At 45.8% G+C, this 17558-nt stretch overlaps 1 protein-coding gene across 1 annotated transcript in view; it reads right to left on the reverse strand.

Annotated features, from left to right (window-relative positions):
* Nucleotides 1–6955, reverse strand: part of TLCD3A (TLC domain containing 3A) — a 47530-nt gene extending 40575 nt beyond the window's left edge. Inside the window, exon 1 of the mRNA XM_075264933.1 lies at nt 6828–6955. Coding sequence (XP_075121034.1) covers nt 6828–6949 — 122 coding nt within the window. The 5' untranslated portion in view covers nt 6950–6955. The remainder of the gene's footprint in view (nt 1–6827) is intronic.
* Nucleotides 6956–17558: the final 10603 nt, after the last annotated feature.

The following is a 17558-nucleotide window of genomic DNA, read 5'->3' on the forward strand; positions in this document are numbered from 1 at the left end:
AATGCCATAGCAAGGAAGAAAAAAAAAAATCTAAAGTGCCAAACTGCCGTTTTTTCGTCGTTTTGCCTCTGATAAAAATTTGCATAAAAAGTGATCAAAGCAATAGCAATTCCCCAAAATGGTATAACTAAAAATTGCACCTAGTCCCTCAAAAAAAAGACACCCTATGCATGGGTAACCACTTTTTAAGCAGTTAAGGTTTCCGTTTTTCAGGTATCCACGCACTTTATTTGCAGGCAATTAGCTTGGTTACAGGAGCAGAGCAGCATGCAGGGCAGAAGCATAGCGATGTTGCTGGCTTCACCTGTGCCGGCGTCTAACCCTGTATTGGAAGCCCCTTCCCCCAAAGGGTAAACTAACCCCCCCCTCCAGGCTCGCTCCTGTGCACTTAGCCCCTCCTCCCTCCCCCCTGAGAGCAAGCTGATACATCACTTGACTCATGATCAGCTAGGTCAGGGCTGTGGCCACAAAGAATTGAATAAAGTAATATAGTGGACAAACAAAGCAGTTTTGCTGAAGCATTGTATTTAGGAAAAGTCTTACATTCACATTAACAAGCATTATAGATAGGATCCTTGTGATGGGACAACCCCTTTAAGTTCATGCATAAACACAACAGAAACCTGCTCGGCTGACCTCTAACTTAGGGTTAGTTCACACGTTTTTTGGTCTGGATTTTGACGCAGGAAGCCGCGTCAGAATCCGGGTCAAAATGCGCCTGCCGCGGTTAGCCATGACTGTTGCAGCTTTCCGCTCCGGATTAGGCCAAAATGAATTAATTCAATGGAAGGCGGTTTTTTGACCCGGATTCTGAGTCAAAATCCAGACCAAAAAATACTACGTGTGAACTAGCCCTAAACAAAAAAAAACTTTCCTCACTATACGAGTGGCTAACTACCAGATGCTTGGGAAAACCAAAACTTAAACTATAACTTTTTCTCACCACATCATACAGACTCAGACACGTCTTGCCTCTCCCATGGTCTGCCCAGAAGTACTGGCTCTGCACTCTTTTTGGCCAATACATAGGTGAGATATCTAGGGAGATATAGCAATTTTCAAGCACCCTGCCTGCCACCTTTTCATAATTTGTATCTACTTATGGATATTTGTGTGATTACAGATGGAATATTATTCATAGATAGAAAGCATCTTTACTGATTGTGCTCATAGATTGTTTTTTTATTGGCCCATCTGCAGCCAGCACTCACAGTATTAAGAAGAGTAAGGGCTAGTTCACACACAATTACGCATGTGCATATTCCGTTGCAGCTGGCATGATGGGATGCCAGTGCAGTCCGCGGCATCCCGTCACAGCTTTCCACTCCGGATTAGGCCCAAATGAATTGGCCTAGTGCGGAGGGTGCTGTCACGAGGCGGAAACTGCGGCTGATCGGCTGGAGTCCGCCTGAAGAAAGGGCAGCTAGTTTCTTTTTTTTCTGCTAGCGGCAACATACCGCTAGCGGAAAAAAGAACGCTAGTGGTCTACATAGACCACCATTGTGAGGGGGCGGATTATGACGTGGATTCCGTGACAAAATCCACCCCCTCTTGCCCCGTGTGAATGGAACCTTAGGGTCTTGATAGAGCTCCCCCAATGTGTTTCCTCTCTACCCATTACTCATCATAAGACCACAAATAACAAGGATCACTTTACAAGTGATGTGCATTACATATTGTGTCTTACTTTTTTTTTTTTTTTTTTAACCATTTTTATTCTAGCAACTTGACGTTGAAGAACAGACATTAAATATTGCTGAGGCTAATCAACGGCCTAAGGAAAGGGACGTCACAGCCGCCGAGGACTTCTGGCAAAACAAGACAGCGGACCGAACCATACTAGGAGACACAGGAGCACCAGGGACAAGTGAGTATGTTTTCTCTTTATTTTTTCACCTTCCCTGTCCTAAATATATATATATATATATATATATATATATATATATATATATATATATATATATATATATTTATATTTTTTTTTTTTTTTCTCCTGGACAACCTATTTAAATCCAAAGACGTGGGGAAATATTGTCCTCATATGTCCTTTATGACTAGGGATGTGTATGCTTTTTTTTCTATAAATATGTGTAAAAAAATCAGAATTCAACTAGATTAACCCAAATTATAGATATAAAGATACTGTAATGGCAAATACTTTTTTAGGCTCTATTGATATTAGGATATAAAATACAGGATGGAAGCATTAAATTCTAGATCAGCGAATGGGATCTATTCTCATGACCTTTATTTTGACGGTCCATTGTAACAGACCATCAAAATATAAGTCAAATCCTATTTTTGTCCGTTTTCACAGGTCCCTCCATACATTCAATGTATAGGGGATGTATGAGTGTCCCTCGGGTGCAAGACGATCATAAAAAGTCTACGTTTTTTCACAGCCATTTTGCACCCCAGTCATCTGAATGTAGCACAGATGTCTGATCATTGGGGACCTCCTGGACTGTAGTAATAAATCGACTGGGAGCCTGCAATTGTCTCTGAGTGCGCCATGTAAATGGAGTGGTACTGCACACGCTTGTCTGCCACTCCATTTCCTCCTAGGAGACCCAATTGATTAGGCAATTCTCCCTCTTCTCTCTTATATAAACCCATGGCTAGTGCCCAGTGCTCATATTCCTGCCCATGATGCTAAGAGATGACTTAATGGCTTTTCTAGTGACTGGCCTGTGCCACTGATGGTACCAATGGAAATGTACAGCTCTAGGGTTGTTACTTATGTATTACAATGGTTGTACTAAGCAGCCCCAACAAACTATTCTGCAGACGGTATAATGTATAATAGCTACTGTATTACTTCCTTGTTGTTACATATATACAGTTGCCCATCTGCGATCAGATCATTACTTCAGTCTCTTCCTCCCTAAAGTTTAGAGACAGTTGATGATTTAACTGGCTATAAATTTAGGGCATAGGACGGGCTATGAAGTGCTTAGATCATGGGATATTTCACATTGTATTGCTATCTGGTGACATTCCTCTCATGTTACTTATCACCTTTACTTAGGAGTGTTCCTTGGTATTTTTGGAGTCACTTCCTTTGCAAAAAAAAAAAAAAAAAATGCAGACCAAGAGAGGAGAATTTTGAAATCTTCATACAACATAGGCATAATAAAATATCCAAGTTTTGTACTAGATATAGACTCTAAAAAGAAATCCTTATTACAACTTGTAAAGACATGGTTTTATATATATTTATATATATATATATATATATATATATATATATATATATATATATATATATAGATATCTTTGCTGCAAGTCAGGAATTTTAAGTCTCCTTAGACTCACACTTCTGCTTGGGAAGTCCACAACATTCTTGACTGCAAAAATAGCTGAGTCTGCAGCAATTTTCACCATTAAAGATACCAGAACTTTAAATTGCACCTTTCACAACCTCCGCTATAACCCACCAAGACCAGGTCTGTAAATGACATCACTCCACGGATTCCAGTGCAGTTGAAATTTTTTCTCTATCGCCACCATTCCAAAAAAAATCAATGCAATTTATTTCAGTGCCAGCTAAATAGGCTCTGTGTTGTCAAGTGGTCTCAGACAAGGAGCTGTCCTCCTCTGACACTGTCTGCCTCTGGTTAGACAGCACCAGATCTGAATCACGCCCCCATGTCTACTCCAGACTGAATACCTCCTTTAGGCTGAGGCCCCATGTTGTAAACGCAGCTTATTTTGTTGCAGATTTTGCTGCATTATTTTGAGCCAATGTCAGGAGTAGATTGAGAAGGGCAAAGTTTCCTATAGAGCTTCTTATATATTTCGCATTAAGCCTTAAAGTACAAAGCCTAATTAGCATATCAAGCATTAAAACTAATTTAAAAAGCTCACAAGGAAACCAGATAGTTGTAGGTGATTATAATGTGTGTGTTATATTGCTTGTTATGCCAAACACATAGGTATTGTATGCCACTTGCATTGCTGAAGATTTTAAGCGATGTTAAAAAAAATTTCAAGATTTTATTCCTGTTTGGGTACCAGATGTTTTCATCTACACTGGGCCAAAACTTACCATACCGATAACTTTGCAGTATTAGGGACTAGAGAAAAAATTCCACTTGTGCCAGAATCAGTGGAGAAGCGACTATAAAAGGGTGCAAAGACCTGAAGTTGGTGAAGGTTTAAAAGATCATCTATAACACATTTCATTAAAGATATGCTGGGTTCACGCCAGTGTTCGGGCCTCCATTATCTGGTTTCCGTCTTCTGCAGACAGAAGACAGAAACCTGTCAGACCGTGAGCGTTTTATGCTCTCTGTGGCAAAACAGTTTGTTTTTTTTTTTAAACCGACACAAAGTCCGGCATGTCCGACTTTGTGTCCGGTTAAAAAACAAAAAACTGTTTCGCCACTGAGAGCATAAAACGCTCACAGGCGCTCATGGCCGGACTCTTTTCAAACCCATTCAAATGAATGGGTTTGAAAAATGACTGCAGGTTTCCGTCTCCTGCCTAGCTTCGCACAGGAAACAGAAACCTCCAGAACGGAGACCCCGAGCTCAGATGTGAACGAGCCCTTAGTGGAATTTGAGGGTTGTGTCTATTAGAAAACAGGGCATAACAGTCAAGGACTGTTATAAAGGGATGACTTTTAGCACCGAAATGACTTACAGGCATATTAATGAACATGACATCTAGCAACTCTATAGAAATGGATATGACATACAGTCTACATTAATGAATGTGACATTCAAGCAGTCTATATAAATGACTAGACATTCAGGCAGTCTATATAGATGGCACACAAGCAGTCTATATGAATGAATATGACAAACTACAAATCTATATGAATCAGCAGGATATCCAGGCAGTCTATATGAATGAACATGACATCCAGGCAATGTCTATGAATAAACAGGACATACTGACAGTTTATATGAATGGACAGGACATACAGGTAGTGTATATGTATGGGCAGGATAAACAGGCAGTGTATATGAATGACAGGACATACATGCACTGTACATATGAATGGACAGGACATAAAGGCAGTGTATATGTATGGGCAGGATAAACAGGCAGTATATATGAATGACAGGACATACATGCACTGTACATATGAATGGACAGGACAGACAGGACATACAGGCAGTGTATATGTATGGTCAGGACATACAGGCAGTGTACATATGAATGGACAGGACATACATGCACTGTACATATGAATGGACAGGACATTCAGGCAGTGTATATGAATGGACAGGACATTCAGGCAGTGTATATGAATGGACAGGACATACAGGCAGTGTATATGAATGGAGAGGACATACATGCACTGTACATATGAATGGACAGGACATTCAGGCAGTGTATATGAATGGACAGGACATACAGGCAGTGTATATATGAATGGACAGGACATACAGGCAGTGTATATATGAATGGACAGGACATACAGGCAGTGTACATATGAATGGACAGGACATACAGGCAGTGTACATATGAATGGACAGGACATACTGACAGTTTATATGAATGGACAGGACATACAAGCAGTGTATATGTATGGGCAGGATAAACAGGCAGTGTATATATGAATGGACAGGACATACAGGCAGTGTATCTGTATGGGCAGGACAAACAGGCAGTGTATATATGAATGGACAGGACATACAGGCAGTGTATATAAATGGACAGAACATACAAGCAGTGTATATAAATGGACAGGACATACAAGCAGTGTATATATGAATGGACAGGACATACAAGCAGTGTATATATGAATGGACAGGACATACAGGCAGTGTATATGAATGGACAGGACATACAGGCAGTGTATATGAATGGACAGGACATACAAGCAGTGTATATGAATGGACAGGACATACAGGCAGTGTATCTGTATGACCAGGACAAACAGGCAGTGTATATGAATGGACAGGACATACAGGCAGTGTATATGAATGGACAGGACATACAGGCAGTGTATATGAATGGACAGGACATACAGGCAGTATATATGAATGGACAGGACATACAGGCAGTGTATATGAATGGACAGGACATACAGGCAGTGTATATGAATGGGCAGGACATACAGGCAGTGTATATGAATGGGCAGGACATACAAGCAGTGTATATGAATGGACAGGACATACAGGCAGTGTATATGAATGGACAGGACATACAGGCAGTGTATATGAATGGACAGGACATACAGGCAGTATATATGAATGGACAGGACATACAGGCAGTGTATATGAATGGACAGGACATACAAGCAGTGTATATGAATGGACAGGACATACAGGCAGTGTATATGAATGGACAGGACATACAGGCAGTGTATATGAATGGACAGGACATACAGGCAGTATATATGAATGGACAGGACATACAGGCAGTATATATGAATGGGCAGGACATACAAGCAGTGTATATGAATGGACAGGACATACAGGCAGTGTATATGAATGGACAGGACATACAGGCAGTGTATATGAATGGACAGGACATACAGGCAGTGTATATGAATGGACAGGACATACAGGCAGTGTATATGAATGGACAGGACATACAGGCAGTGTATATGAATGGACAGGACATACAGGCAGTATATATGAATGGGCAGGACATACAAGCAGTGTATATGAATGGACAGGACATATATGCACGGTATATGAATAACGCTTTATCTATGGGCATGGAGACAAGCAGCGTATCCGGGGGAGTAGAGCAGGATACAGATGCTGAGGTGATGGCCAGTGTATGGCGGGCCTCCTCCCCAGCTGTATACATCACAAGTTCCAGATGTTCACTCACTGAGGAGACAGATGTTTCTTCAGTCACTTACCTGGAGCTGATGAGCGAGTAGTCAGCCTCTAACCAGCCCGGCAGGGCCCGGCGAGCACATCGGTTACACAACTGGTAAAGTGCCGGGAAGAAGAGGAATCCGGCAAGTAAGACGTGCCACATCGTGCCCGCTAGCCGTCCGACTAATGCCCAAGTCCGGGAGCCGCCTGCCAACACCAGAGCCGGCCCACATATACGTCACTGGCTCATGACCCCGCCCGTAGGTGTAATTTGGCCACGCCAGTAAGATTAAATCCCCAACCTCCGGCTGTCCCAGCGGCCACGCCCATTGCCTGAAAAATGTTGTATCATCTCACAGTACAGGAGAAAGGCAACCGGGAGAGATGGCTATATATAGATGGCTATACTGTATATAAATGGCTATACTGTGTATACATGGCTGGGTGCAGCAGAAAGACAGACAAGTGGGAAATAAGGTGCATTGCCTAATATCCTGTCATGGGGTGGGCAGTTGGTGATGACCATCGGTGCAGGGGGAGATAGAAAGAGGAAGATATTGTATTGTGTTCTACGTTCACTCTATCTCAAGGGTCAAAGACACTGAAATATTATGTATATAATAGATACCTAAAAAACATTGCAGTCATTTGGAGAGTGAGGAAACACCACCACATACAGTGTTGGCCAAAAGTATTGGCACCCCTGCAATTCTGTCAGATAATACTCGTGTTCTTACAGAAAATTATTGCAAGCACAAACTCTTTGGTATTAATATCTTCATTTATTTTGCTTGCAATGAAAAAACACAAAAGAGAATGAAAAAAAAGTCAAATCATTGATCATTTTACACAAAACCCCAAAAATTGGCCGGACAAAAGTATTGGCACCCTCAGCCTAATACTTGGTAGCACAACCTTTAGAGAAAATAACTGCGAACAACCGCTCCCGGTAATCATCAATGAGTTTCTTTTACAATGCTCTGCTGGAATCTTAGACCATTCTTCTTTGGCAAACTGCTCCAGGTCCCTGAGATGTGAAGGGTGACTTCTCCAAACTGCCATTTTGAGATCTCTACACAGGTGTTCTATGGGATTCAGGTCTGGACTCATTGCTGGCCACTTTAGAAGTCTCCAGTGCTTTCTCTCAAACCATTTTCTAGTGCTTTTTGAAGTGTGTTTTGGGTCATTGTCCTGCTGGAAGACCCATGACCTCTGAGGGAGACCCAGCTTTCTCACACTGGGCCCTACATTATGCTGCAAAATTTGTTGGTAGTATTTAGACTTCATAATGCCATGCACACGGTCAAGCAGTCCAGTGCCAGAGGCAGCAAAGCAACCCCAAAACATCAGGGAACCTCCGCCATGTTTGACTGTAGGGACTGTGTTCTTTTCTTTGAAGGCCTCTTTTTTTCCCCCCCTGTAAACTGTATGTTGATGTCTTTTCCTAAAAAGCTCTACTTTTGTCTCATCTGACCATAGAACATTCTACTCCAGCCGGTAACGGGCCCTATTTACTTACCGACACCGGTAAGTGACACCGCGGGCCCTACAAACACTATGATTATACTCGGGGGGGGGGGGGGGGGGTCTTTTCAGACCCTGAGTATAATGATCGGAGGCCCGGGAGAGGTAAGAAACATAAAAAACACTGTTACTTACCTTTCCACGATCCGGGCAGGCTTCAGGCCTAGTCGTCTGACGTCTCATGACCCCGGCCTGCATCCCGGGTCATGTGACGTCTGATGTAATTGAAGATGGATTACAGCGGAGGCCGACAACGTAGGAGCCGGGAGATAGGTGAGCAACAGAGGTCTCCGATTATTATACTCTGGGGTCTGAAAAGACCCCAGAGTATAATAATTGTTTATGAGTGTCCACAGTGGGGCATAATACTGTGTGCAGGGGCCACTATGGGGTACAATACTCTATGCAGGAGCCACTATGGGGATAATACTGTGTGCAGGGGCCACTAAGGGACATAAAAATGTGTACTGGGGCCACTATGGGACATAATACTGTGTGCAGGGTCCACTATGGGGTATAATACTGTGTGTAGGGGCCACTAAGGGACATAAATATGTGTGTGCCATGTCAAAAGTTCGCCACGGGTCCCTGCCATTCCTAGTTATGCCACTGGTAATGCTCCCTAACAGTTCTCAACAGTAATAATGTGCCCCATTTGTAATTGTGTCCTTATAGATCCCCAATAGTAATAATGTGCTTAAAATAGTATCATCTGTAGCGCCCATCGTGCCCAGTGTGTCCCTATTAGTAATAAAAGATAAAAATTTAGTGTGCAGTAGATGATACCTTTTAAAGGGGTTGTGCTTTCTTCTTCACGGGAAGTGACCTCACATCCTTTGGTTACATTGTAATGCTACAGCTCAATCCCATTAAGTTGAATGGGCTTGAGCTGCAGCATGGCCATGTGATCAACAGACATGATGTCACCACCTGAGAAGAAGAAATTGAACATGTTTTGTAATTTCACACAGCCCCTTTAATGGATAACTGAAAATAAGATGACTAATTGCAAAATTTAAATGTATTTATACACAACATAACGTAGGAATACCATGTTAAATGAGACAAGTGATGTAAAACAGAGTTATCAATATAAGGACTAAACAATAAAAGAGAATTTAACTTTCCCATCGTGGCCATTTTTTTTTATTGTCGTTTTTGACTCCCTGCCTTCCAAAGCTCATACTTCTTTTGTATGGGGGACTTAATGTTTGAGGACAAATTGGACTTTGTAATAGTACTATTTAGTAGAGATGAGCGAGTACTATTATCACATCTGCATTATCACCATTTTTCGGGCCACCATTCCAGACTTATGTAACACACTTCACACAGTGCTTGTATGAACACCTGTGAACGTTTAAAAGGCACTAGCAATAAGTGCAAATGTACATACGGAGCATATGAGCTAACTCCACTGCAGTGTTTGTCATGCCAGAAGTGATAGACCTTGTGATGAGCCAACTTGTTGATTACGATACTTTGCCTGGGCATCCATCTCTTGCCTTTGAGGGCAGACTTTATTTCATATTCCTCCAACTGTCAGGGCACTCATTTGACATGAATCTCCATAACTAATCATATGCAAAATAGTTGCAATTCAAATTTATGTATGAGATAGTCAAGATGATTGTCTATAAAATAATGGCACGGTTGATGGTGAGATATAGAGCCTGAAAGTCAAACGTTCCAAACATTGTTACTAGAGATGAGCAAACAGTAAAATATTTGATATTTATTATTCGTTTTGAATAGCCGCTCAATATTCAACTATTCGATCGAATATCGAACCCTATGATTGTCTATGGGGAAAAATGCTTCGTCTCAGGGGAACCCACCATTCGACTCAGGAGGGTCACCAAGTCCACTATGATACCCCAGGAAATGATGCCAACACCTCTGCAATGCAACTGGGACAGCAGGGGAAGCATGTCTGGGGGCATCTAACAAGCCCAAGTCACTGATTTACCCCACCATCACAGCCTATCAACTATACACTTTCCACACTCAAAAAAACTCTATCAAAGTGGGAAAATAACTGGAAACCTTCTTTCTTCCCCAAATGGATGGACAGAAACCCAAATTTAAGCTAAAGAAACATTAACAAGCACCCCTTTAAATCACGTTGCCCATGACAACCACAGATGGAATAGGCAATGGGAAATCCAACAGTACCCACCCTGAACTGTCATTGTTCAGGGGTCCTCAAACTTTTTAAACAGTGGGCCGGAGGTAGAGCAGGTAGCACAGACATCGGGAGCGGTGCCCTCCAATAGGTAAAGTGAAGTGCGCTCCATGGCCTGGCCCGAGCTCCCCAGGAGCTTCATTATAAATGCATGCCTGCCGGCGTTGTCGGCGGGGCCAGACAGAAGTGCTTGGCGGGCCGCATGTGGCCCTCGGGCTGCAGTTGAGGACCCCTGGTCATTGTTTATGTGTGTGTGATGTGGTGAGACCTTCAAAAATTCACTTTTCTGGCCCTTAACTTGAGCCCTTCCAAATTAAGTTAGAGGCCCTTAAAGGGGTTGTCCCATCACAAGGATCCTATATATACTGTTAGATTATGTGGATTTAAGACTTTTCCTAAATGCATTGCTTTATCAAAACTGCTTTGTTTAGCCGCTATCTTAATTTATTCACTTCATTGTTTACACTCCGTTTCTATGGCCCTTGGGATTATCTGCTCATTTGTCAAGTGATGTAGCTGCCTGCTCTCAGAGGGCGAGGGAGGGGCTGGGAGCAGGTCTGAGCTGTTTGTGTCTTTTAAGTAGCGGAGCTTCTCAGAGAGCTCCGGGATTTCTGAGCTCTTATCAGTCGGTTTGGCTGATATGGGCTGAGATAGGGAGTCCGGTACCTCTGTATGTAATGCAAACTGACTCAAATCCAGCTCTGCTACTTCAGCTTCACACTGTGGTAATTCATTTACAACCAATCCCATGCAAATGAAACCCCGCCCACCTATGTGCCTAGAAAAGCAGAAAGTGAAGAGAGCACAACAGCCTGCAGGTTAGTGAACAAGCATCATGGGAATACCCCTTTAAGCTGAGCTACCAGCAGAGATTGAGGCCCTTTAGGTGACTTCAGCCTCTTACCAGCAGAGTTTTAGGCCCTTTAACTTAGTTCAGCCTTGCACCAGCAGAGTTTTTTGCCCTTTGGGTGAGTTGAGCCTTGCACCAGCAGAGTGTTAGCCCCTTTAAAATTCTTAGCCCCTAAAACGGTGGTTCCAGAACCATCACTCTCATTGTGTGGGATTGATGCAGTGGATTGGACTGAGGACCCAGACATTGACCTTGATTTTGATTGTGAAATTGATAACATTTTGGCATCAAGTCCTGGGGGTAACTTTTATTTAGAGGACCGCAAAGGTGGAAAATTGGCTGCAACTACTACTACCGGTAATGGTCCTCTAATATTGGACTCTACATTACCTCTTTCAGCAGCGGTTCTCAACCTGTGGGTCGCGACCCCGGCAGGGGTCGAGCGACCAAGACACAGGGGTCGCCACATACCCCCCAACCATCCCAGTCGGTGGGAGGTATGTCCTGGTTTCAACTGATCGGCGCCCGGAGGACACAGCCAGCTCCTGCTTTAACGCTGTGCTGCGGCTTCTGTATGTGTAGCCGCGATGTGATGACGTCACATCGCGGCTACTACTATATGAGTGAGCAAGACTGAGCGGGCGGCGGGGGAGCGTGGAGCGTTGGAAGGTGAGTGTAAGTGTTTTTTTTTTGTTTTAAACATTAAGGTGGAACATAATGAAGGGGCAGATGAAGGGGGGGACGGCATAACACTGGGGGCAGAGATGGAGGGACATGAAACTGGGCAGATGAAGGGGGGGACGGCATGACACTGGGGGCAGAGATGGAGGGATATGAAACTGTGGGCAGATGAAGGGGGGGACGGCATGACACTGGGGGCAGAGATGGAGGGACATGAAACTGTGGGCAGATGAAGGGGGGGGACAGCATGACACTGGGGGCAGAGATGGAGGGACATAAAACTGTGGGCAGATGAAGGGGGGGACAGCATGAAACTGGGGGCAGAGATGGAGGGACATAAAACTGTGGGCAGATGAAGGGGGGGACGGCATGACACTGGGGGAAGAGATGGAGGGACATGAAGCTCTGGGCAGAGATGGGGGAACATGAAATGAATGAGAATGGGCGGAGTCAGCATAAAAGTGGGTGGAGCCAAATTCGCCGCGGCGCGCGCCACATATTTTATCCCTCTTGCTAATCTTCAAAAGTTGGGAGGTATGCCTAAAGCCAACAGAATACATATTTCTGATGGCTTTAGCCACTGAGAAGCTGCGCTACTGTCTGCAGCAGCGCTATTCAGCTGGAACGCACGCCGTTATGGACGCGTGTTCCAAACTGAATGGGGTCACTACAACATGAGGAACTGTATTGCGGGGTCACAGCATTAGAAAGGTTGAGAACCACTGCTATACAGGGTTCTGATCAGGTGTTAATAGTCCAAACAACATGCTCCAGTACTTTAGATGTAGATCAGAAACCCCTTTCCCTTCCGACACCAGATTTAACAAAGCTTCACCATCATCATCCTGCTGAGATGGAGCCACTAAAGGAAACCTTGCCTTCACAGGCATGTTCTGGAGCTGCGACTGAGCCAAATCTAAACAGAGTCCTTTGGAACGGAACAAAATTCACCAGCAGTGTGTTTGGCCTTTTGGGTGAGTTGAGCCTGAAGCTCATCAGCTTGGGGGACAGACAGCACACTGCCTCCGAGGTCAGGGATGCCATCTTGGATGAGATGGCAATGTTTTTTGCCCCGCTGCACCTGGGCCCAGGTGCAGGTTGGCGTATGTGATAATGGCCGGAACCTGGTAGCAGATCTGGAGCTTGCCAGACTTAAACACGGTCCACACATGGCCCACATTTTCAAATTTCTATTTTCAATTTCTAACAACTTACCCCAATTTACACAAGCTACTGGTTAAAGTGCGGTGCTTATGCTCCCACTTTGGCAAGTCTACAGTACCTGGTGCTAGCCTCAATACACTCCAGCAACGCCTACATCTGCCAGAAGCACCGGCTGTTGTGCAAGGTCACCACATGCTGAAACCCTAGATACCATATGTTGAGCAGGGTGTGTGAGCAGCAGAGACCTTTGATGGAGTTCCATCTCCAAAACCCAAGGGTTCATCAAAGTCAGCTCCCTCAGTTTCTACACTATGAGTTTCCATGGGTGGCAGCAGGGCCGCCGATAGGCCAGTACTACTGGTACTGGCGTCAGGGGCCCGGCCAAATTGAAGAATGGGGGGGGCCCGGTTTTGGCCCGCTACCGTGTGCTGGCCCCCTGGCGCCCGTAGCAGTCATTGTGTATGTCCTATTTCAACTCAGATCTGCATCCAGAGGACGCAGATCTGAGTTGAAGACATACGCGGCTGAAGCAAGGAGCTGACACAGGTCAGCTACTCGCTTCGCCGCTGCGTGCCTCTCTCGCCGACACATATGCGGCTGAAGCGAGGAGCTGACCTGTGTCAGCTCCTCGCTTCGTGCTGCCGCTGCTACTGGCTTGTAGACGCGATGTGATCACATCGCGTCTAAAAGCCAGTAGCCGGCGGCAGCAGCGAAGTGAGGAGCTGACCTGTGTCAGCTCCTCGCTTCAGCCATTGCGTCTACAAGCCAGTAGCCGGCGGCGAAGCGAGGAGCTGACACAGGTCAGCTCCTCGCTTCACCGCTGTGCGCCTCTCTCGCTGTCACATATGCGGCTGAAGCGAGGAACTGACCTGTGTCAGCTCCTCGCTTCGCCACCTCCGCTACTGGCTTGTAGACGCGATGTGATGACGTCACATCGTGTCTATAACTGTGCGCCAGTGAGAGAGAGGCGCGCAGAGAGCTGCGAGGGAACGAAGGAGAAGGTAAGTCAGTCAGTGTAATGTGGAACGTGAAACTGGGGGCAGAGAGAGGATGGCATGACACTGGGGGCAGAGATGGAGAGGACGGCATGACACTGGGGGCAGAGATGGAGAGGACGGCATGACAATGGGGGCAGAGATGGAGGGACATGAATATGGGGGCAGAGATGGAGGGGACATGAATATGGGGGCAGAGATGGAGGGGACATGAATCTGGGGGCAGAGATGGAGGGGACATGAATATGGGGGCAGAGATGGAGGGGACATGAATCATGGGGCAGAGATGGAGGGACATGAATCTGGGGTAGAGATGGGGGACATGAAACTGGGGGCAGAGATGGAGGGGGGGACATGAAACTGGTGGCAGAAATGGATGGGCGGACATGAATCTGGGGGCAGAGATTGGGTGGGAGACATGAAACTGGGGGCAGATGAAGGGTGTATATGAAGCTGGGGGAGAGATAGAGGGGGGACATATAATGTACGGGTGACTGTAGGAGGATTATACTGTGTGCGGGCACATGAAAAATTAATGAGAGTGGGTGGAGTCAACATAACAGTGGGTGGGCCTAAATGTGCCGCAGCGCGCGAAGTGCGCCGCACATTTTGTCCCTCTTTTGGTTCTTCAAAAGTTGGGAGGTATGGGTACAGGGGGTAGTGGAAAGATGTTAGAAGGTGGACGGGGGGAAGGGGGATTGTTGGGGCATCGGGTGTGCGGCACTGTGGAGAGGGAACTGGGGCAATAATATATAATATCTAAGTTTTTAGCTGGAGAACTACAAAGCACACAATAGCTCCAAAGGTATGTGTCCTTTGTATTAATAATGATGTAGGCTGCTATGTTACTAGCATAGCAGCCTGTTTAGGGGTGGGACTTTCACTTTAAAGGAGTGTTCACATTGCGTTTTTGGCCTCCCTTGCCGGGATACGTTGGTAACCAGTCACAATCAGCTCCCCACTTATCCCTGCACGGAGAACTGCAGGCCCCCCTTTTATTTAATGGCCAGTTCTTTGTGCAGGGATAAGTTGACAGCTGATTCTGACTGGTTACCAATGTATCCCGGCAAGGGAGGCCAAAAACGCAATGTGAATAAGCCCTGAGGATTTATTAAGAGAGCTCTTATAAATGGTGTTGGCTCTCTATAGGGGCTGTCACACGTAGCAGATTGTACCTGCAAATAGAATCTGATTAAGCCTTGTAAAGCTGCTAAATAAAGGGAAATGTAATACATAATGGGTATGTCGCAAATTAAAGTAGTTTTAAAATGGCGGCGGGGGGGGGGGGATGGCGGCCCAGACACTTAGGCTGTATGGGGCCCCAAAATTCCTGATGGCGGCCCTGGGTGGCAGACATGTGAAATCCTATCCCATCCTTTCTACTGGACAAGAAACATTAGCATGCGCTCATAACAATTCCTGATATGAAAGCTGCGTTAAGCAGGGTGCAGGGTACAACGCAGACCAGGCCCGAGCACCAGGAACAGGTGTTACAATGGCTAGCGGATAATGCTTCCAGCTGCTTTTCCAGCAGCCGGTCAGCCACTACCTGCAGTCGTGTTCATACCCAAGAGTCTGCCCCTCCTTCCTCCCAACATGCCCAATCTTCCCAACAGAGTCATCCCATCTTTGCCCACTCCCAAGATCTCTTTTCGGGTCCTTTTACTGTCTCTCCCTCTGTTGAACCACTTCCCAAATCCCAGGAGCTACCAGACGACTTTGTGTTTACTGATGCCCAAACACTGGAGCATCCGCTATCACCTGGCGATTTTGTGGTTGTGGACCCACAACTAGCATTTTCTGTCCTCAGTGATGATGATGAGACACAGTTGCCATCAGGGCATGCTGTTGTCATGTGCAGTTTGCAGTAAGAGGAGAGTGAGCAATTGGATGAGGAGTTGGTGGATGACAAGGCCACCAACCCTATATGGACAGGGGTGATCAGTGGCGTAACTACCACCATAGCAGCGGTAGCAGCTGCCACAGGGCCCGGGACATTAGGGGCCCGGTGACAGCTGCTACTGCTGCTATCATTATTCTCGGAGGTCTTTTCGGACCCCCGAGTATAATGATCGGGGCCCCCTGTGGTGGAATACTTTCCACCAACAGGGGGCCCCGAAGCTGTAGCAACGGCTGAGACACAGGAGCTGCAGCTCTGGCTCCTGTCAGCTCTTCAGGACGTTCCCCCCTCTCTCCCCCCCCTCCCTTTCTCTGCTGTCCTCTGCCCACCAATGAGAGGAGGAGGCGGGGCTTATCCCTGCCGAGCTCCTGCCGTCCGTCCTGCACTGGAGGAAGAAGGAAAATGAAACTAAAGCTACACAGGTACGTACTGGGGTTACTTATTAATATCAGGCATATGGGGTGATTACTTGTGTTTTAGTAACTCCATGTGCCTCATATTAATAGCAGTTAACCCCATCATCTCCCTGACATTAACCCCTGTGTGCCTCACCATAAGAGTTACTGGTGTGTGAGACATATGGGGGTAATAATAATGAAGATACTTTATTATTACCTCCATGTCTCTCACATATCAGTAACCCTTATGGTGAGGCACACAGGGGTTAATGTGAGGGAGATGATGGGGTTAACTGCTATTAATATGAGGCACATGGAGTTACTAAATTGTAATGCACATGACCAGATTTTATATCCACAATTTGTCCTGGTATAGCGGTCAGCGGGTGACGTGACAGTATTTAGTCCTGTAGGGGCCACTAAGGGACATAATACTGTGTGCAGTGGCCACTATTGGGTATAATACTGTGTGCAGGGGCCACTATTGGGTATAATACTGTGTGCAGGGGCCACTATTGGGTATAATACTGTGTGCAGGGGCCACTATTGGGTATAATACTGTGTGCAGGGGCCACTATGGAACATAATAGAGTGCGCAGGAATGCGTAAGAGGGACTCGGTTGAGATCTTCGGTGTCGGGGGGGCCCCATGTCAAAAGTTCGCCACGGGGCCCCGCCATTCCTAGTTACGCCACTGGGGGTGATGTATAGCGGGGAAAGCAGTGTAGATGTGGAGGCAAGCTAAGTAGGAAAAAAGGTGGCTACAGGCAGAGGCATGGACAGGAGTGATGTCTAGGGGTGAAAGCAGTGTAGATGTGGATGCAAGCGCAGCAGCAAAAAAGGTGGCTAAAGGCAGAGGCATGTCCAGAGGCAGCAAGGCCAAAGATTTGCCGTGTACTAGCCACTCATGCAAAACTTGCCCATTTGGCCGGAATAATTCCTCCAATAGGCTAACAACTGCCATCCGGTCCACACCCACCAGGGGCACACTCTCCAAGGTCTGGGACACATTAATGGCCTGGCCAAACTACCGCCACTAAGGGGCCTAGTGTCACCAGGAGGGACAAGTAAATGGC

Source organism: Leptodactylus fuscus, chromosome 2 (assembly GCF_031893055.1).
Source record: "Leptodactylus fuscus isolate aLepFus1 chromosome 2, aLepFus1.hap2, whole genome shotgun sequence".
In the NCBI taxonomy this organism is placed as follows: Eukaryota; Metazoa; Chordata; class Amphibia; order Anura; family Leptodactylidae; genus Leptodactylus; species Leptodactylus fuscus.